The following is a 23,143-nucleotide window of genomic DNA, read 5'->3' on the forward strand; positions in this document are numbered from 1 at the left end:
AAAGAAGCGCCCAGTAGGGGAGGGGAGGAGGAAGCGGAAACTCTGACGGCCTGGAGACACTTCATGGCAACACTGTCTGGGTCCACCCAGGCCTGTTCAAGCGATCATGATACCTCCGGGAATACGGATGGGGAGGTACCTCTAGAGGATAAAACGGCAGAGGGCGAAGTGTAGTAGGCTCGAGTTGGGGGGGGGGGGGTAATGGGTAAGCAGTGAATATTTAACAATATTTACATTATGTTTAACGTTTTATGACAAGCACTGCTGGGTTTGTTGATTGTTTGTTGTAAAAGTTAATAAAAATTGTTTTTAAAAAAAACAATGAGCTAAAGCCCAGTGGAGTGGAGCTGCAGGCTGCACTCCACTGTAAAAAGTCAAGTCCGGTCAGGATACTCAAAGAAATGGAAAATGTTTGGGGGCATGGAGGAAAAGTTGCTTTTAGAAATATCTTTCCTAACAGTGCTTCGACCCTTGGACTGGTGGGAGCAACCTGTCCAGCATTCTGCTAGAAGTTTCAGCTGCCAGAAGCACTCTGAACAGTTCCGCAACCATCCTGTAGGCTAGCCAGATGTCCTCTTGGGCTACTTCGCTGCAATTGTCACCGTCCCGAATTGAGCCTTTGGACTCAAAGGGGAGGCTTTGCAGGATCAGTTTCTTTGTTCTCACCATGAGGGTTGTTTTCTGACATTTTGTTCAAGACCCCATCGTTGCTATTTGCCTGCATCGGGTCCTGGGAATCCTCTGAGGTTGTCACTAGAATGGTGGTCCCAAAGCCGGTATGTCCCGAGTGTCCAGCTGTCCAGTATTCAGAATCTGGTCCATCATAACATGGATACACAAACTAGTGAAAGTAAGCGTCCCCCAATAAGGCAGAAAAAAAACCCTTACTAAGAGGTGTTAAGACGGATTTCTGAACTCTGTCCTGGAGGGGCAGAGGTTCAGAAGGCCAGCCTAGTTTCGTGGAACAGGGTAACCTCTGGACAAGCCAGACCAATCAGGGTAGCGATTGCGGCGGTCAAGACTAGGTCTCAAGAAGGGGGAGGGTGACTGAAAGGCCGCAATGAGCACACAAAGCAAGGACACTTACAAATTACTCCATGCAGGTGTTATATTAAAAATATATACACATTTATTACAAGGCCTTTGTAACATTGACCATAGCGAGAAATCACAATAAAACTCAAGTAAACCAACACATACCAAACCAATACAATATATATACAAATACAAACGAGTCTAACGAGTTAGACGCACGAAATGTGTAGACCACCTAGATGGGGAGGAAAACGGGCAGTGTGAATAATAATTAGACCCAGTCCGCCTTCAGAGGCATCTAACTAAAAGGAAGTCCAAGCCCTACGAAGAGTGGAGCCTTGAGGGAATCAGGCAGTTTAGTTCGGTGAACAAATGAAGATGAACAGAGCTCCGCAACTCAAGCGCAGCCTCCACTATGGGCAGAAGCAGAGCGCGAGTACGGAAAGGCGTGCTGTTAGACACAGCGGGGAAAAGCTATGGGCTCCTGCAGGAGGGCGACCAGTTCCTAGCGAAGCGACTCGCCGGTCCCCGAAGCAAGCAGACCCAGGCTTCTCCGCGTCAGTTTCAGTGCTGGCAGGTTCAGATACGAACAGGGGACGTCTCGGCGTCGTGTAGATTCAGCAGCAGCAGAAGTTGAGTTGAGGATGTCCCAAACACAGTGAATCCGCACAGTTTGTTACCACAGCAGGGCAACGGAGCGGCCGGGTGCATTTCAGCCAAATGTACACTACTCACTTCAGACCTGGGAATGCCAAGTGTACGAATCGTGTGAGAGTGACAAGGACTCGTAATACAACACAACCTGACGGCGGTTACAGAGCAAGACTCCTGGGTAGGCTGGTCAGTCTGCTGGATGGCCCAGAGACACTTCCGAAGGCTTACGTGCAGGAGATGGTAAAGATGCCGAGAATAGTTGTTCCCACTATTCCAAGGGTTGAAGTACCAGTACAGGCCTTCTCGTTCGATCCGAGGTAGAAAGGGTTTCACAAAGCGACAGCAGTGCAGAGGAGCAGTCCTTCTGCGGGTCACCAGCGATTCCTCGGTTCAGCCTCGTGGTTGCAGGATACTTGGCTCCTGTATTCCTTTGTTCGTGAGAACTCAGGAGATCGACATGGTAGTGGCGTTTCCAGCCCCCTCTTATCCACGGTTCCCTTCGCGCCAAAACAGAGGGGACCCAATGGGAGATCCGCTCATAAAACACTCACACCATATGTGGACCTATCACGGACCATGGGGGTCCCAGGCATTCGCACCACCCTAGACTCTCTGGCGCCCAGGATGTGTATTGGGACCAGACATCCCAGCCCTCATCCTGGAGGCACACACAAGGCCTGTAGAAGCCTGCGAAAGCATCTGTGTTTCGCAGGAAAGTACATGCCCAAATAAGGAAGGCCCCGGGTCGGCTCGACCTGGGAGAGGTGAAGGGGCAAGACGGTCAGCGGACAGGACAAAGAGCCTCGTGGTCTGGCCATTTTGGGAGCCAGCCCACCATTTTGGGCTAAGCGCGAGAAACGCGCTTAAACGCCAAAAGGTGCTCAAAAACACAAGAAACGATCGCTGCCACCAATCCCGTCCGTGATTCATTTGCCCCGTTCATTTACAATCCAAAGAAAGTATCTAGGGCCTGTGGAAGACTAGAGACCCAAGAGGGCAGTAACTTAGCTTACAGTGCCCTCTTGTGCCATGTTGCGTGAAAGCTGCAACATGATAAAGAAACTACGGGAAACAGCGTTTCCCGGTACTGACTGTCTTAAGGGCATGTCAGTTTCCCCATAAGAATGGAGCGAAAGCCCAGAGGAGTGCGGCAGAGGTCTGCACTTCTCTGGCAAAGTCTAGATCATGGTGAAAACAACAGCAAAAGGTTTATGGGTTGCCACATGGAAGGAAAATTACCCACAATTAAGAAATATTTCCTAACGAGAAGCAATAATGGACACACCCCAGGAGGGAATGAGACCACGACCAAGTGCGGGTGAATTTAAAAGGTTTTTATCTAACTCAAATAGGGCATGCAAAGGACTCTGCAAACTCCGAGAGCGCTCTGTCTGACAATAGCAAAGACAGTCAGTTATATTACAAATACATGTCATGCATGAGGTAAGCTATAGGAACCACACAGTCTTGGGGATTGGATGGCAATGTCTAGCTAATATGTAGAATATAGGTTTGGTGCTCCATGATTGGCGGAGATCCACGTGGTGGTATCACGATGTGCTTGGGTCAGCTGGGCTCTTCGGGGTGGAGCTCTTGGGCGCTGGCTGTCAATGGAGATTCACCACGCTGGTTCTAGAAACTTGCCCTTGTGGCCTTTCATACCCATTCATCACTCATCTTTACCAAGTTGTTATTTAAAACTTCTCACACGTTAATCTAATACCTGGGTGGGGACACAGCAAAACAATATGCAATACGAGGCTGTTTCCATACATCATCATAAAGTTGTCAGTAGCAAGGGGTCCAGACTCATGGGTCCAGTATCTTATCAGGGGGCATGGGTCAAGCTATCTTCGTCATTTTATTCTATATGATGCAGTAAATTATGACTCTGGGGGATGTTTGCACAAGGACGGATAACTGCCTTTGTGGTCTGTTGTATTTGGGGCGAACTGGGATACCATTGGGTCAGAGGGGGCGCCTAGCTGGCACCTCAAAGGCAGTGGGATTTAGGACCACGTAGCTCATAATTGATTTGGCCTGGCCATGGCGGTCTCTGCCATGGGGGAGGTAAATACTTGAAGCGGATCCAGCAGGAATGTGGGGAGGTGAGACTGTGCTGCTCGAACACCAGCGAGCCCCTGCAGGCCTTGGCGGGAGGAGGGGGAGATGGCCTTGTAACTCTGAGTGATTCTCTATTCACGGGGCTGCACAATATACCATTGGAGGGGACGAATGCTAAAGCTGGGAGCATTAGGGAAATTACACGTTTCTGCTGTTTAGATATGTTTACATTACTAAGTTCATGACAATGGAGATTTTTCAGTATCACATGCAGTACATCACGTTAGCTGGTCTAAAACTTGCAATTCATGAGAAAGGCGAACGAATAACAAACGTGAGGTAGTATCAGGTTGGGGTCATATACTCAGGAACATGAAAGGAACATGTTAATCTAACATTTCAATTATACTACAAACTGATTCGATACCCTATGTAGCTTACATGTAATACAACATATTTCGTTTGTTATGCCAGGCTACTGGCCGTGCAGCCTCACGTGTCGATCCGCAGCTGCCCTGCCTCCCGCGACCAGGTGCATGGGGGGCTGCCAACAAGTCATGAGCCTCACGTAGGTGGACAATGTGAGGAGGGGGGGTCCTACAGACCTATCCTCCCATACACTAGCCAGATCCAAGAACCTGTCGCCTGAAGTGACCTCTGCACCTGCCAACGCTGGGCTTTATCTAACAGAACCATGGCATTCATGGAAAAGACCTGGGGATTTCAGGAACTCCTACAGTGGTCCCTTAGGGTCTGCATGCACGGGGTGATTAAACCTACCCTTTTTTTCTTACCCCATCTCCAGAAGGTTCTATGGGCGTAAAGCCCTAGCCCCTATCTCTCCCTTGCCTAGCCTTGAACGGTGGTGTTTTGACCTGGTATTTTCCTGTGGGTCCTCCCCTAAGTTGGTTGCATTAGGAGAAAGTATTTTGAAGATTTTCCTCTTGTTTTTACACTTTATTAGCCAAAGCCAATGTTGGTTCAGTTCTTTTAAACAGACTCATAGCCTCCTGAAAATACTTTTTTGGAGACTTGTGACTCCAAGGGCACTATGCCCCTTCTTTTCAAGCTAGTCAAGCACTTTATTTATGTTACAATTTTGGTACTAAAGGTTTGTATGGTGTTGGCTTACTTCTTTCTTCCCAATCTATTAGTTCTCAATGATTCCAGTTCCTGATGACTGAACTGGTTCTGTTTTTTATTCACTAGTTTTAATACACTTACTGTACATTGGAAAGTAATTCGAACTATATTCAAAAGTGAAGTATTAGTGTTCTTAGCAGAGCATTCCAAGGTTAATGTGTATATATAAACAGTGAATGTTTTAGTACTTGTGGTTTTTAATTGATGTGTGTTGCCGAAGGCCTAAATAAATAACCGCATTAGTATACATGTTGCCTAACTTGTTTTTTTAAGAGTACTATGTGTGTGCTTAACTGAACCCTTCACCACTCACACCCTTGTAAGTCTAAACCTTGCTGTTCAGTCACACTACGCAGATAGACTTTGGCTAGACATTAGCGTTTGTCCTTTTCATGAGGATAGGTTGGCCTCTCAGAATCTGTCCTCAGAGCCGATTCTGAAAATCCATCTGAACAGTAAGAGTACGCCATTCCATAATTTTTAAATTGACAATTTAGTTAATTTGGCAGAACGATCCAAAGATATATTATTCACAAATTTGCCATAATTGTTCTTTTCTGCCCTTGCCCAAGCTGCCTGGGTAATGAGTAGCCAAGACCATAGACTCATCTGCTTCCTTTTTCAGAAAGTGAGTTTCGCTGTGGAATGATATCAGAGTTTCTAATACAAGAGCACCACTTATGGGCGGTTTGCCACAGAACATATACTGTTTATCATATGAAGTGATTCCAACAACCACAGTTAGCTTATGGTCTTCTAGTTCGACTGTAGGAATGTCAACTTTTTTATGTGTATGGGTGTTTAGGGGGTATTATGGGAGGGGTACAGTAGGGGCAGGAAGATGGTGCTTCTGTGGGGACTCTGTAAGGGTGCAGAGGTAGACTTCAGACACAAAGGTGGCGTGCTTGTTGGTAAAGATTTTTATTGAACTGAAAATAAGGAAGAACCTTACCTGTCCCTATGACTAAGCAGGGTTTCCCTGCCTCAACTAAGGATAATGAGGGAATGTCTGTCAAAAGTATAAAATGCACTGTACTGTGTCCTGAACCTATTACCGCCCCTTTCACCTCAACAGAAAAACTATAACTAAACTACACCCTGCTTAGAACAGCATGGCTCCCTTCCAAGTTCCAAAATAATATTGGGAAGGCGTGTCCCTTCGCCAAGCATTCCTCAGGTTCTTTTTTTATCAATAGTCTCTGTATCACAGTCTTCTGCCAAATGACAGGACTCCCTTCCTCTGGTCTTCTCGTGATTTGTGTCAAAAGGGTCTTTCCTTCCCCTTTGTGCTTTCCGAGACTTGTGCCAAAGGGTTTCTTCCCTTGGACCTCTCAGAACTTTTGCCAAAGGTTCTTTGCCCTTGGTCTTCTCATGACTTCTCTGGCTTTGCTCCAAAGGCTCTCTTCCCCTGGACTTCTCAAGCTTTGTGCCAAAGGTTCTTTTCCCCTGCACCTTGTAAGGCAGATGTCCAGACAACCAGACACAAGGAAACCAATCCCCTAAGGATAAAGACTTGGTGCACCTCTTTGCAAGAGTTACAAATTCAATTTTATATAGAAAAAGGAGAAAGATGACAGAGGGTGCTGTAGAACCCATCTGCAGCAGAGCTTACTGAGTTAGTTCAAAGGAGGCAATTCATCATGGCGGGTTGCATGATATGTTCCCCTGCCCATAGGCCTGGTCACATGGTGTGCACCATTGAGGTCAAATTGCCCATCTAGAATAAAGGAGCCTTTCTCTTGTTCCCAGACATGCGGGCAATCCCCCACCCCCACCATGCCTCCCTGTCGCAGAACTACATTTGTTGGCTTCATCTCCTGCACCTCGTAGAATGAATCACAAAATGTTTCTCTCCTTGCTCCCCCTTATCAGCTACCCATCCCTGGTGCTCCTCCTGGCCCTCTTGAGGACCACACTAATCAGCCAAATTCACAAGGATTTAGATGTTCTGCTTGTGGCCATCTGGCAGTTAAGATGGTATGGCCATCATTCTGGAGGGCGCAATTGCCCTAAATCTAGATCAGGCCTTTGGCAGCTCAACACCTCTGCCCCAGTTCCTATGGGTTTGTCTTTTGGGACTTGTGCAGCCCTGCCCATACTCGGCCATTCATTCCTTTCTGATTTTGTGGGCCTGCAACACAATACAATTGTATTTTATGTATCCGGCCTGAAGGCCTCTATGTTTGATTTCCCTGCTGGGGCTTGGAATGGGAATGTGATTTAGAACTTCTTGCCATGCTGTGCTGATACTTTCACCATGGCCATGGCCGCGGCAGACTAGTCCTTACACTCAATATGACATTGTTAAAGTAGTTCTCGCAGCGGGCACCAGGGATAACGTTTACATTGTTTTTCATTACATTTCAACTATTGTGCTCTTATGTCACGCACACCCTATACCTGGGCCTACCTACGTTTCCACAACTGCTGAAAAATGCTACATGTCTTTCACTTATTTTGCATTCTCCACACCTCCTCCAGCTGCCACACTTCAATTTTCTCGTGCACTAGTTTGTTTTCCTCAACCTAAATCGTTTGGCAGGACGTGTGAGCTGTACGTGCATCCCAACAACTTCTCGTCCTTTGTGCCAAAGATGATCTTCCTCTGGACTTGTTATCTCGATCTGTGGGTCCCAGACCCCTTGTTCAACTCTGTAATGTCTCTTAACAGGCCTGGTTCACTGACCTGCCAAGTCTCTCTTTCAGTCTCCCTGGGGTACTCTTTCACCCCTTTGCTCTCAATTGGTCTCTCTTGATCCTTGGGCCCTGGGCCCCTCTTTCAGCTGTACAGTGTCTCTTATTTTTTTTAAGACTTTATTTATCTTGCACACAGGTAATGTACATGCATGTAAATATTACACATTGCTTCATTACATTATACATAATCAATTTCCTTCTGAGCCTGAGTGATCGTGTTCAGCCTTGTCCATCAGGTATTGTTTGTACCTTTCCCATATATTTCTTGGCCTGGATGGAGGTAACACCGAGTCAATATAAAGTTCTTCTGTATCGTTTGTCCATACCATGTCCCTGTCCCAATCTGCCTTAGTTGGGGGATTTGCACTCTTCCATTTCATCAGAATCGCTCTTTTGGCTATTAGCAAGCTTAAGTTTAAAAGTTTATGCCATGTCGGATTCATTTTCTCAACCACACCCAGCAAGCATATCCGGGGGGGCCATTCCACTGGGTGATATGCCATCTCACCTAGGGCTTCACAAACCTCCGCCCAATAGCCCCTTAACTTTATACATGCCCATGGCATATGCTATATTTTTGCGTCTTCTGTATTACATCTCGGGCAGGTCCCCGACGTGGTTGGGTATATTCGTTTGAGCTTTACAGGGGTGTAATGTGTCCTATGTACTATCTTGTAGTGAATTAGTTTGTATCTGGAATTGCATGTTATTTGTTTGGTAAGTGCACAGATCAGGGACCATTCTTGATCATCAATTTGTTGTCCCAGATCCTGTTTCCACTTATTCTTAGCTGTGTGATTCTCTGCTGGACGTGTCTGGAGTATGATTTTATACAGTGCTGAGGCTGAGACCTTCTGTGACCCCCCCCTGTGAACATATCCCAGGCCCATTTATCACCGGCTCATTGGGGAAGGTAGGGCATGCATTTTGTATAGCTGTTTTTACACAAGTATATTGTTGTTTGTGTCTATTTGCATTTCCTAATACATCCTTGATGTCGTCCCACTGCACAAAGCGCTTTTCAGGAAATAGCTGTCCCCGTTGGGTGATGCCCCTGGAACTCCAATGCATTGCCACTTCCCCATCTATGTTGAAAGGTGTTTGGGGTCACCCCAGAGTGGCATACTCGGATGGTATAACCTGTCGGTGTCAAATATGTCCACAATTTTGGCCCATGCCGTGGTTGTTACCCTCGTGGGATCTATGGTGTTATGGTGCTTGGGACTTGGTCTAGCCATTTTGTGGAGTGCTGTGATAGCTTCCCGCTCTACCTGAACGGGTGGTGGTGTCCCAGGATTAAGAAATTATGACCCTCTGGGCAGCGTAATGTGCCTGCGCATCCAGGTAGTATAATCCCAGGTCCGGAGCCATCAAACCGCCCCTCGAATATGCATCGGTTAACATCTTCCAGCTCACCCTAGGATGTCCTCCCCATACGAACGAGACGCATGCACTGGTCATTTTAGTGAACAGGGCGTGACCTGTCCAGACCGGTATTGTGCTGAATAAATAAGAGTTTTGTTAATATTATAATTTTAATTAGTGCTATCCTTCCCATCAGTGATATGGGGAGGGCGCTCCAGCGTTTCATTTTTATGCATAGAGTGTCAGCCAGTACGCTGTAGTTCAGGGCGCGAGATAGTTGAGCCGTTCTAGCAATGTGTGCTCCCAGGTACAGAATTTGAGTCGGGCTCCAGACAAGGCCATGTAGATTCTGGGGTTTTGTTGTGTTCTCTGTGAGTGGGAATATCTCTGATTTGTTGGGATTGAGATGTAGGCCAGAATATTCGCCAAATCGTTCAACCTCCGCCAGGACCCTGCCCAAAGATCGATCCGGGTTCCTTAGATATAACAAGATGTCGTCTGCGTACAGAGTTATAATGTGTAATTTACCTTCTAGCCTTAGTCTATATGTGCTGTACCGTGACCTAAGAATATCCGCCAGGGGCTCTATTACCAGGGCGAACAGTAAGGGTGACAATGGGCATCACTGTCAGGTGCCCCCACGTAGCTCTAGCTTATCTGTTAGGGCTCCATTGATTCTAACTTTGGCATAGGGACATGTGTATAATATTTATATCCATTTCATGAAGTTTGGCCCGGACCCATAATTTCGTAGTACCCCAAAGAGAAAGGGCCAGGAGACAGTGTCGAATGATTTTCACATATCGAGGGATACGGCTATGGCCTGAACTTCGGAGGGTGTTGGGGTCAACATTTTGTGGCACATTCTAATGTTAGATGCTGTGGACCTTCCCCTAATAAACCCTGCCTGGTCTTCGTGGACCATATAGGGCGTCAGTGGTGTTAGTCTAGTTGCCAGTTTTTTTGCTAGGATCTTTGCGTCTGTATTTATTAATGATAGCGGCCTATACGAACCGCAATCTTCTGGGGGTTTCCCTGGTTTAAGTAGTAACGTAGTTACTGCTTCCCTGGTGGTTTCGGGGAGTTCTCCCTTGTTTAGGGCTTCCGTCCACACCGCAAATAGTCTGGGCGCTAACAAATGACTGAACTCTTTATAAAATTCGTCCCCTAGACCGTCTGTGCCGGGGACTTTCCTATTGGGAAATGCCTTTATCGCCTCCATTATTTCTGCTTCAGTTATCGGCATCTCTAGTGATTCCCTAGTGTCATCGGCTAGGAGTGTCGTTGGTATTTGAGAGGGATAATGTTCAATCTCTGCATCCGTGGCGTTGGACTGAGGGGAGTAGAGTTTTTTTGTAGAATGCATGGAATGTTTCTTACACCTTCTTTGGTCAGTGGTTACGGAACCATCCAGTGTTTGTATGCATGGTATGGTTGTTGCACCCCTTTTCCCCCCTCACTGTTTAGGCCAGCAACCTCCCTGGGCGTTCGCCCTCCCTGTAAAGGCGTGCCGCTGGCAGTTTATCGAGATATCGGAATTCCTGGTCCGCTGCCTCCGTATATTCATCTAATTTAGTCTTTATATCGGAGCTAAGCTGTGATGATGGGGTATGTGCATATTGAGATTGTAGTGATGCTATTTGTGTCTCTAATCGGTTCAATCTACCCCTGTCTTTGAGGATTCCGCATTCTGTAGATATAGAGCTGCCTCTTATGCATACCTTAAATGCTTGCCACACTATTGCATGACTAGAAACTGAGTTTTCATTAATGTCAAAATATTCTTGTATTTGTTTTTCCATTGTGTTTTTATAGACCAGATCTCGCAGGGCTGCGGATTTGAATCTTCATGATGGTCTGTTCACTGTGCAACCGGGGATTCGTAATGTTAGCTGTATTGGGGAGTGATCTGAGTATGTTCTGGGATAGATCAGGGCGCTCGTGACCCACGATAGGACTGCATTGTCTACCAACCATTCTAAAATGCATGTCATGCACCGTAGAGTAGTATGTATATTCTCTCTTGGAAGGATTTAACGTTTTCCATGCATCCTTTAAATCTAGGTCTGCCATATGTGTGAGTATTGTCTGTGCTGCCTTGGTCAATGCCCTGGTTTGTGTTGATGTGCGATCGGAGTGTACATCTGGGATAGTATTAAAGTCTCTGCCGCATATCAAATAGGCCATGGGGAGGTTAGCCAATTTTCCAAATATTGTGGAGTAGAATTCCGGGTCGTCTATGTTAGGACCGTATACATTGAGGAGGACTATCTCTCTGTCATAGAGTTTGCCATGGAGTAACACATACCTCCCCTCAGGATCACATTCCGCTGCCTTACATTTGAACTGCAGAGTTTTATGTATTAAAATCGCCGCCCCCCTCGCCCGTTTAGAATACGTTGTGAAGTATTGGTGTGCTCCCCAATTCGGCACCAGTTGCCCTCCTTGCTGGGGTCCTATGTGAGTTTCCTGTAAAAAGATTATCCTGGGGCTCTGTCTATTAATATATGCTAAGATTTTTCTTTTCTTGATTCTGGATTCTAAGCCTCGCACATTCCGACTCAGTATTTTGATGTTATGAGTGCCCACTTCAGCCATTACCTATGAAGCGATTGTTAACATGTGCATGGAAATATACTTCAGTTATACACTTGATGTTCCTTGTGTTCATTACCTGTGTGCTTTTTGTTTTAATACCGTTCTTCCCGTAACTCCACCCCAACAGTCCCAACTTGACCCCTCCCTCACAGTTCCCCCAACTTCAACGGTGCTTTTAGAATCCCAACCCTCCCCTCCCATCAACTGGATGTGCACCTGCTACAGGGGGGGCTGCAGCGTTTCCCAGCGCCCATGCCATCATTGATCGTATATAGTGTGGACCGGTTCATCGTTGTTGTTCTCACTCATATTGACACCTGTGGGAGTGACACTCATTAACATAACGTGTAGGATTAGACATATTAATCCCCAATGAAGGCCACCCTGAGGGGGAGCCATCACTTCGGGAAATTCGTTTTATAACATGAACGTGTTTGCAATTACATGACTGTAGGGGTTACTAAGTCCCCTCCACTCTAGATTGACCAGTTGGAGCAGGGATGTGTGTTTCAACAAAGTTTGCCGCTTCCTCAGGAAATGTAAAAAAAGATATTTTGTTCTGATATTGGATTTTAAGTCTCGCCGGGTAAAGCATAGCATATTGGATCTGTCGTTCTCATAGCAATTTTTTAACCCCTGTGAAGAGTTTCCTTTCTTGTTGCACCGCTAATGTAAAGTCCGGAAAGATACGTATGACGTTGGCTTCCCATCTCAGCTCTTGTTTTTCTCTTGCAGCTTTCAAAATCAAGTCCCTATCTCTGTAGTTCATCACGTGGGCTATAATTGGTCTAGGGTATGTGTTAGGAAAGATTCCGTAATTGTGGGTAATTTTTCCTTCCATGTGGCAACCCCTAAACTTTTTGCTGTTGTTTTCACCATGATCTAGACTTTGCCAGAGAAGTGCAGCCTTCTGCCGCACTCCTCTGGGCTTTCGCTCCATTCTTACGGGGAAACTGACATGCCCTTGAGACAGTCAGTACCGGGAAACTCTATTTTCCGTAGTTTCTTTTATCATGTTGCGGCTTTCGTGCAACATGACACAAGAGGGCACTGTAAGCTAAGTTACTGCTCTCTTGGGTCTCTAGCCTTCTACAGGCCCTAGATACTCTTTTTGGATTGTAACTGATCGGTGCAAGTGAATCACGGACGGGAATGGTGGCAGCAATCGTTTCTTGTGTTTTGAGCTCCTTCTGGCGTTTTAAGCGCGTTTCTCGCGCTTAGCCCAAAATGGTGGCCTGGCTCCCAAAATGGCCAGACCACGAGGCTCCTTTGTCCTGTACGCTGACCGTCTTGCTCCCTTCACCTTCCCCAGGTCGAGCCGACCCGGGGCCTTCCTTATTTGGGCATGTACTTTCCCGCGAAACGCGGATGCTTTCGCGGGCTTCTACAGGCCTTGTGTGTGCCTCCAGGATGTGGGCTGGGATGTCTGGTCCCAATACACATCCTGAGTGCCAGAGAGTCTAGGGTGGTGTGAATGCCTGGGACCACCGTGGTCCGTGATAGGTCCACGTATGGTGTGAGTGTTGATGAGCGGATCTCCCATTGGGTCCCCTCCGTTTTGGTGCGAAGGGAACCGTGGATAAGAGGGGGCTGGAAACACCACTACCATGTCGATCTCCTGAGTTCTCACGAACAAAGGAATACAGGAGCCAAGTATCCTGCAACCACGAGGCTGAACCGAGGAATCGCTGGTGACCCGCTGAAGGACTGCTCCTCTGCACTGCTGTCGCCTTGGTAAACCCTTTTTACCTCTGATCGAACCAGAAGGCCTGTACTGGTACTTCGACCCTTGGAATAGCGGGGACAGCTATTCTCGGAATCTTCACCATCTCCTGCACGTAAGCCTTCGGAAGTGTCTCTGGGCCATCCAGCAGGCTGACCAGCCTACCCAGGAGTCTTGCTCTGTAACCGCCGCCAGGTTGTGTTGTATTTCTAGTCCTTGTCACTCTCACACGATTCGTACACTTGCCGTTCCCAGGTCTGAAGTGAGTAGTGTACATTTGACTGAGATACACACGGCCGCTCGGTTGCCCTGCTGTGGTAACAAACTGTGCGGGTTCACTTCGTTTGGGACATCTTTAACTCAAGTTTGCTGCTGCAGAATCTACACGACAACGAGACGTCCCCTGCTCTCCTGAACCTGCCAGCGACTGAAACTGACGCGGAGAAGCCTGGGTTTGCTTACATCGGAGACCGGTGAGTAGCATAGCTAGGAACTGGTCGCCCTCCTGCAGGAGCCCATAGCTTTTCCCCGCTGTGTCAAAACAGCACGCCTTTCCGTACTCGCGCTCTGCTTCTGCCCACACTGGAGGATGCGCTTGAGTCGCAGGTACTTTTGCGCACAAGGCTCCACTCTTCGTAGGGCTCGGACTTCCTTTTAGTTAGGTGCCTCTGAAGGCGGACTGGGTCTAAGCATTATTTCGCACTGCCTGTTTTCCTTCCTTTTTAGGTGGGCTACAGATTTCGTGCATCTAACGCTTGAGACTTGTTTGTATTTGTATATATAGTGTATTGGTATGGTATGTGTTGGTTTACTAGAGTTGTATTGTGAGTTCTCGCTACGGTCATTATTTTAAAGGCCTTGGAATAAATATGTATATATTTTTAATATAACACCTGTTTGAAGTAGTTTGTAAGTGTCCTTGCTTTGGGTGCTCATTGCGGGCTTTCAGTCCCCCTCACCCCTCCTGAGACCTAGTCTTGACCGCCGCGATCGCTATCCTGATTGGTCTGGCTTGTTCAGAGGTTACCCTTTTCCAAGTAATTAGGTTGGCCTTCTGAACTTCTGCGCCGCCAGGACAGAGCTCAGAAATCCGTCTTAACAGTATGCTCCCGGTTTCGGCTTTGGGGCAAGCGACCTATGAGCCCGTTCTACAATGAACATCGGTGACCATCCCGGGTCTCCCAGGATGGTGCGCAAGAGATCTTCTACTGTCTTTTCCATTGAGCCTTTCATTGCTTCCTCTGGAACGCCAACAATGCGAATATTATTACGCCGTGACCTTGCCTCTAAGTCTTCGCATTTGGACTTCACCGTCCCCAATTCTATTGCCATTGTGGAGACCGTGCTTTTCAAGGCCTCGAGGGCATCTTCAGTGCCCGATATTCTCGTTTCGGCTTCAGTCATGCATGATGTTGTTTTATCTAGTTGTGTTTTGATGGACGCCACGTTTGCTGTTATCCCATCCAATTTGTCATTGAGGGCTGAGAAGCCCTGTTGCATGGCGAGAAAGACCGCCTGGGGGTCCATCATCATCGCCGGGGTGGTCTGTTGTTCCTGTGGGAGCGTTCCCTCCTCCATCACGAGTTCCGTCTCCTTCTTCATTGGCGTTGTGTACTTGTCAATGGCTCCTTTACCCTTCTTGGGCCCGAAGCTCTTGGGCATTGTTTTCCTTAAGATAAAATGTCCTGGGAGCTGGGTTTGCAATCCGCCTTTTCACATTTTATATATTAGGTGGGTGCGAGGTGGAGTTAAAGCTGTCCTTATGTGGGGTGTACAGCCAGAGGAATCTAGGCCACGCTCCTGTAGGTGTTAGTGGGTCCAGCGCCTTAGCTTTATTTCTAGTGGATCTTATTTGTACCCCGCAGCTGAGTTCTGCGTGGATGTGCTTTTACTGCAGCTGTGGCTCAGAAACTGGATCACCGTCGTCGATGTGTGAGGATGCGTTGATCTTAAACAGAGGTACGCTTATTTAGGGGTGTTTTGGGGCTGTATCTTAGATGCTTCTTTCTATTTTTAAATCTTCAGCCTGTTCCCCCCCAATGATCAGATGGAGTGAAGTACCAACTTATAGTCCCTGCCAAGTGTTTCTTTGCTTTCGTGATCCCCAACGCATGCGGGGGTAGTTGCCCTCGTTGTTTCGCTAACCGCATGAGTCACATGAATAGTTTGGTTTATTGGTTGTCTAACTTGGGGAACTTGTGCCCTGCAGTGATTCCCTATACATGTCCAATTATCCCTTCTTGCCTCCTTTGAATGGTCTTGCGTTCTCACTATTAAGAAATGGGTGGTAATGGGAGGTCGTTGGTTAGTGCGCACCCAATTCAGTTTGTGTCACGTGGAGTCTCAGGCGTCGTTTTCTTATCCCTGTATGGGCTCCCACTGTTGGTTCTCAGCGCTGGGGGGACGGCTCTGAGAGCTCCGTATGGGTCCCCGCAATGGTGAGTGTCCTTCCCAAAGGGGGGGGGGGGTTGCGCGGCGAAGCGTCCTGATGTCGCAGTGGGAGGGTTGGGAGGGGGGGTGAAATATCTCTCCGTACCTTCGGGGGAACGGGAGTTCTTAATGGTCAGTGGGGGCCCGGGCTACCCGAGATCAGCCGGGTCCTCCACCCCTCCCCGCGCAGCCCCTCTTATCTGTAAAAGGCCCACCGAGGATCCGGCAGGGTCGCTCGTGTTACCCGGGCTCCGTGGGTCGCGTGGTCCTCCCCTCCCTCGTCGGGTTCACGATCAGGCGCCCGGCGTGTCCCGCTGCAGCGGTTCAGTGTAGTGGTTGCAGAGTGTCTGGGGCGGTCTGCAGACACTCAACGGGAGGCGGAACGCCCGCGACTCGTCCCCCGGAGCTGGTGGGCCGCCCGTCCCTCAGCCGCCGCTTGCGTTGCCTTACACCGGGCTCCTCCCCTCGGCTCGCTGCTTATCTTCAAGCTCCATTTCCTGCTGCGTGTGGGATTCGGATGGTGCTTTTTTCCGAGAATCCCTCAGTCTTCGGCCACCAAACTTCACATGCCTGGTGTGTGGGGGGTGCAACACGTTCTATGATGGATTTGTGGTGACCCGGTCTCCAGGAGTGTTTATACCGGCATTGCGGCCTAGGTCCTCACCGGAGCTCACACGGGAGCGACCATTCTCTCTCATGTGCAACAGCGCCCCCTGTACAGTATCTCTTAACTAGGCCCGGTTCACTATCCTGCCAGGCCTCTTTCATTCTTTTTGGGGCGATCTTTAACCCCCTCCGTTCTCAATTTGTGTCCCTCTTTGGTCCCATTGGAACGAGGAAGCTGGCTCTGCACTTCCTCCCAACCACAGCCTCTGGGGTATCCCTGTGCCTTCCTGGTCCCCCCCCCCTCTGCGTACCTTTGTAATTGGTCTGTGTGGGTTCTGGTCCGAGGCAACACTGGACAGCTTCTACGGCATCCCCTGGGCTCTGACGGCCTTTGTTCGGTGTTCGGCTGTTGTACCCGCTTGTTTCTCTCTGTGCGTCTGGTCTCGCCTAGGCCACTCTGGTGGCTTTGCTCTTTCCACCAGACGCCGGATCCGAGAACCGGCTGAGTCATGATGCATCTTCGCCTTTCTGTTCTCCGCCTCTGTTCCATGCGGCGCGGATATGTCACGGGACCTCTCCTCTGCATTCTGCTCCCCAACGGGAAGCTAATCTGGGGCAGGACAGACTCTAAGGGCAGTCCCTTGTCAATTTGTATGTCCTGACTGGTTTCTAGCTTCCAATAGCTAGCATGTTCATATCAGTTCTGTGTAAGACTGCATCGCCCTGCTCTTCCTCGTGACAGTAATTTTGAAGTTATACGTATTCACTCTGCCCTCACTCTTCCTCGTCATAATGTTATTTGCCTGATGAACACAAATACTATGTATGAAGAAATTAGTGGAAGCAGTAGGAGAAAGAGGATGGGTGTATCTGAGCACTACACAAAAGGCTGGATGCCTCAAGTTAAACAGCATGATGGTATGTATACGGTGTTCTGCCTCGAAAGTCCTCACTTCTCACAGAGAGTGGGTCTCCACCTATGGGATCCTCCCACTGAGAACCACCCCCAGGGGGACTATCAGGCAGCAGTCTCACTTCTCTGGCCCCATGGGAAGGGTCCTCCCCCGGGGAGAAGTGACGACCCAGAGGGATTCGTCACAACCACCAATTACATTTGTAAAAAAGTCAGCATTCAAGAGTCGAACTTGAAGACCACAAACTAACTGTGGTTAATGGAATCACATATAACCATTGTTTATTCATAGCTTGCCCGGGCCACTTGCAGCTTAGTATCTGCAGTCACCATGTGGGTGTTTCACACAGGTGTAATTGTACCAGGTTGCTACCTTAGTGATGCCTCACTAGGGGAAAAAGGTCTGTGAACCTGAAAAGGACAAACAAAACTTTCATGGGTCATACACCAGAGCCACAGCTTCACATTTATTATACCCAACAGACACCTAACTTCTCCATTGTTGGCTGCCTCAGACTCTTTTGGGTTGTATGCTGATCATTATATTATGCAATGAATTTTACAACTGCTCTGAGAGAAAGAAATCCTAATGGGCATGCATGCCTAGCTTATTCTTGTTTTCAACTGCCCTCACCTTTTCCCTCTGCAATACATCTGGATATTTACTTCCTGGAGGCCTACTCATAATTTTCTTTTTTTCTCTTTTGCAGAAGTGACTGGACATGCTCATGTACTACTTGCTTCCTTTGAAAAGGTACATATGTCTCCTTGATGTTTAATGACTGGGTGAGTGCATCAGTTAGTGGGGAGGGGCCCCCTGCAACCTGATTATGCTTTAGTTGTGAACAAGATACACAACTCCGAAACTGACTGGGTATTTGATATTTTATGAAGTCACACAATACAATAAGGCTGATCTGTTCTTTGCTGTGTTTCCCATTCTTGCCGGTAAGAGTTTTTGCTCTGTAGTTCCCTAATCATCATGACTCCTGTGGCCCCAAGATTCTGCTCCTTTAGCTACTAGCCCCGGCCACTGATTACTATGATCCCTGCACCCATTGGCTTCATCGCTACATGACCCCTGCACCCAACAACCCAGAATGATATGTCTCCCCCACTACTCGCACCTCTGATGACTCTGAACATTTTTACATTTATTTTCATATTTGTAATGCACTGCACGGCCCAGTGCTGTGTCAAATGCCTCTGGCTAGCACAGCTCCTGTTATCCAGACCTCTGTCTTGCATGACTCTTTTTGCTAGGTATCTGTTTCTTAAGGCATCTACAAACTCGACTGTCACTCTTCAGTGATTCTGTGCCCCTGCGCCCTCACCTTTGAATCCCTACCCCCAGACCTTGGTTTTATTGTTCATGTACCCCAGGTCTCTGCTTCTTAAAGATGTAGCACCCAAATGGTATACCCTTCACGACTCTTACCCACCTGCCCTTTTGCAAACCAAATTACCCCAACCACATTTGACTCCCGGAAGGTTACTAATTACGTGAAACTGAGGAGAACTGCCAAAAGAGAGAGCTGGGTGGACAAATAGTACAAGAACATTGTTAGGAAAGATGTTCTTTTGATTCTTTCCTTCCATAGACCTCTTTAGAACCCTCAACATTTCGCCGTTTTGTATGTGTCATTACTTTTGGATGCAAGTGAAGCCTTTTCACTTCACTTGCTTTGCTAAACTCATTGTTAGGCAGAATCCTGTGCAGTGCCCTTAGGGACCACTACACAGAATTAAGACCACAAGTGGTAATACAAGTTCACCTTTGGTACAAGCCTGTACTACTATGTTAAAGTGGTAGCAGTAGTGGAGCAGCCAGACTTATCTCAAAAGCAAGTGAGCAGTAGTAGAGATTACACAAAGGACCACAATTACTGTGACTCAAGCAAACACTGACTCAAGGTTTTTGGTTGAAAAGTAAAAGTACATTTATTTCTAAACCATCTGTTGGTAAAACACTTCACTTCTATCAATTTAAAATCACACGAAAATACACTACACACAACCAATTATCTTGAACAACTCAAGATAAGTACCCTATGTTTTAATGGACCGGTGTTGTGAAACAAAAGACGTTACCGGGAATACATATGCGATCACTTTTTGACAGTAATGACAGTTCGGTCTTACGAAAGATACGCGTATCCGCAGAAAGAAATGTTACCGGGGCAAAAACACACTTAGCACCTGAGTTAACCAAAGAGTTGGGGGCAAAAATCATAGGCAATACTTTTGTCAAGGCAGACAAAAGTCAATAGACCGGAGCAAGTGTCAAGTGGAACCGGGTTCCTGTTGTCGAGGATCACACAGTCAGGTACATCAAGATTCAACGCTGCCCGGAGTACTTCTATATTGTCAACAGAGGAAGCAAAAGTTATAAGAAGGAGGGAAGATGAGGGCAAGCCTTGGAGGAGGAGAAAAGGGATTCACTCTGGTTCCTCAAAGCTGGACACAGTACCTTATTCAGTGAAGAAGCTGGTGCCACGGCAGTGTTCCTGGTAGTTTCCTGCAGACCCACGGTTCCTGGAGCTTCGGTCGTGGAGACAAGAAGGACGATGTCTGGAGGGGCCTGCACTACTCAGGGATGAAGCCAGCAGCAGCGACAGTGAATAAAAGGTGTGCTCCTTTAAAACTGGAGAGGCTCTTCAGATGGCTATCCGGACCACTAGAGCAGGGTGCAGCGATTTCAACCACAAAGAGGATCCTCTGTCTGTGGAAGATGAGCTGGTTGACCCCACCAGGCTCAAGGGAAGAAGACTCCGGACTGGATCTTTGCTGGTCGTCGAAAGGTAGATAGCTCAGCACTGCAGCAGGGCTTCACCGGGACGGGGTAGTTGCAGCAGCTCTCTTCTTCTCCGCTTATCTTCGGTTCCTTGTAGTTCCAGTGGCGACTCTGACTTCTAGCCCAAGAGTCCTGCCTTTTATGCGAAAATCCCCCATTCACACAGCCTGGCTGTCAATCACGCAGCAGGAGGGTTGTCCGGGGCGGACAACCACCTCAGCCAATCATGGCAAAGCGCGACTTGGGTTTCCTAGGATACCCTGTGCAGGGGATGACTAAACCCCTCCCTCACATTCAGCCCAGCTAGACACCCAGGCACCCAGAGGAGGGCTTCTTGGTAGAAGCCTGCCAAAAGACGGTGAACAAAGAAGGCAAACCTGGTTTGCCGCGCAAAGTAAACACAAGAAGGACTTTAACAAAAAGAAATGGCGAATAAACCTGACCGGAGCCAAAAGAAAGAGTATTTGGTCAAGCGGGTTTATGTTCGGGGCTAAATAGTAGCCTAAAACAATACCACGTTTATATAGTATAATCGCGGTAGAAAAGTTAGGGTACATACCACTGCCACCAGCCAAGTCTAAATGTTAAAAGAGCAAAACAATGCTCCAGGAGGCACAGATAAAAAGGGTTAAGGATTAACCCTTTCCAATACTCCATGTAAAATGGGGTGTACTGGATCTGTGGTTAAATGACTATGTAAAGTTAATGGCAACTTTACCCTTTTCTGGGGGACAGTAGTCGGCCCCAGACATTGAGTCGGTGGGAAGTCTAAACCCTGTGTCACTGCACTGAAGGTGCTGTGTAACACACACAAGAGTGGGGCTACTGAAGTGGTGTGCTCCAGAGTCCACAATCACAAAAATAGAGGAAATACACATGGCAAAACACAGGTAAGAGTGGGGGAAAAGCTCACACTCTTACCAAGTGGAAAAAATAAACTCCAGAAATCCAGCAAAGCTGCTGAGGGACTCACTAGGTAAGGGAAATTAGCCATTGAATGAGAATTCTCCCTAACACTCATCTGTTTTGGGGGTACTGATCAGTCCCTATGAAATATCCGTGCAGGAGAAGTCTGTTGTACATTGGGAAATTCTCTGTTTGTTTGACACTGCACTCTTCACCTCACAGTGAGGCGGGGTATGTAAGGATCTCATGGGGACAACAGTAAAGACAGACACAAGTGATCAAAGTTCAAGGGTGTTAATTAAACTGTAAGTGCAGGGTGGGAAAATGCCTAACCTAAATCTGAGATGGGAGCAAGCGTCGACATTCAAATGAAAAATAGAGCAGTCCTTGTGGCATCTTAAGTAAAAAGACCTATACTAAACAATTGGCAATTCCTTACAACTAATTACAGAAAGAGTGTTGGATAGAGTCAGTGTGTGCAAAAAGTCAATCTGAGCGTTGGAAAAAGTCATTGGTGGTGAACCCTTCGTGAATCAAGACGACTCCAGCAATGAAAAGGGGGGGCAGCAGGGGGAGAGGGCCACACAGCAACATCCCGGGGAACAGAGGGGGAGGGGCACACACATGTATAACGGGTAACCAGGGGAGGTGGGGGGGCATCAATACAATCACGGGGGAACAGAGGGGGGCATCAACACGCATCATGGGGTAACAAAGAGGGGGTGGGGGCACACACGCATCACGGGGGGCCTAAGAGGGGAGGGGGTACACATGCATCATGGGGGCAAGAGGCGGGTGGGGGGTACAAACACGCATCAGAGGGGAAGTGGGGGTGGGGGTACACACACATATCACAAGGGCAAGAGGCGGAGGGGGGTACACACACGCATCACAAGGGGCCAAAAAGGGGGGCAGCATACCAGAGCGGACAGGGGCAGACAGGGCCTCGTGAGGGCCTTGTTTGAATGGGCCGGCTCCCGTCGCCCGGTTGCAGTGATTGACTTAAACAAGCCATGAGCAACTAATGGGGAGGGGGAGCAGGCCAGGAAGCACTGTCGGATGGTAAATCAGGCGGCCATGATGGAGTGCAGAAGACAAAGGGCAAAGGCTGCAGGAGTACTGGCACAGTCATTTCAATGGTGATGAAAGAACAGGCGGTGCCCTAAAGAGGCATCTTCACTGGCGGCATTTTCCGTTCAGGTTATTTCAGAAAACTTTAGTTTTGGTTGTATTTTCCCCAGAAAGATACTGCAATTGACATGTGCTCATACAATTGCATCCAGGCTTACCCCAGTAGGGTGAAAGAGCTGCACGCTCCAGGACAGGTGGCAGGAGTGCATCAGCGTCGTTGTCGCGGGTCCACAGGCCAGGGGGAGAGAGGTGGAAAGAGTACCATGTACTCTAAAATGGTATTGCCGCAAGATTTATGTCCGTCTCCTGGCCAACTTTTTTGTGTTGTCATAGTTTTATTTAAAATTCATAGATTGATACAATCAGTATAACAACTCTCCATACCCAGACCATTGTCAAACCATAGACCATAGAACAACAACAATAATAATCCCTTTCTCCCACTCATTGACGCAAGTCATTAACGCGCAGTTCATTAACAATATATCTATTTAGTTACATCCCATGCTCGCCCCAAATACCCTCCCAGCAGTGATTCTTATTCCAGGTTCTGCAAGCAGCCCCTTTTTCGCGTGGTCCTTGTTCCTTTTCTAGCAATTCTCCTTTAGACTTTCTCCTTGCCCCCCTATTCACCAACAGATGAGATAAAACATGACATGCACTTCATGGGGATAACCAAACCCACCCAACACATGAGTAATAAGTAAATGGATAATCGCCCAGCAGTGGGATAATGTTCTGTTGACTTCTTAGTAAACAAACATATACTGATCCATTATTCATCAGCAACAATCCCTCACATGTGCCCATCACTGCCATTGTTGCCTTTGGTCCTCATCACCTCCCTCCCATTCCCCCTCCTGCATCCACCACTCCCTATTAACCCCATCCCACATTTTAGGCCCACCGCTGTCCACCCGCAACTCCTTCATTCCTGCACTCAGCACCACTCATGCGTGATATCCTTGTAGGGGTGTGCTCCACCCCAGAGACCCACAAGGTCATCCATGTCTTACCCCTATGTAAGGAGGGAGTCAATGTAAAGTGTGGCACAGAGAGAATTAGCCATCATACGAGAACTGCA

At 47.9% G+C, this 23,143-nt stretch overlaps 1 protein-coding gene across 2 annotated transcripts in view; it reads left to right on the forward strand.

Annotated features, from left to right (window-relative positions):
* MGRN1 (mahogunin ring finger 1) overlaps positions 1-23,143 on the forward strand; it is a 1,054,550-nt gene that overhangs the window by 440,482 nt on the left and 590,925 nt on the right. For both annotated transcript variants that reach the window (XM_069646807.1, XM_069646806.1), the window contains exon 8: positions 17,939-17,982. In XM_069646807.1, the coding sequence (XP_069502908.1) occupies positions 17,939-17,982 (44 nt within the window). The remainder of the gene's footprint in view (positions 1-17,938; positions 17,983-23,143) is intronic.

Source organism: Ambystoma mexicanum, chromosome 2q (genome assembly GCF_040938575.1).
Source record: "Ambystoma mexicanum isolate Mex_15411 chromosome 2q, UKY_AmexF1_1, whole genome shotgun sequence".
Lineage (NCBI taxonomy): Eukaryota > Metazoa > Chordata > Amphibia > Caudata > Ambystomatidae > Ambystoma > Ambystoma mexicanum.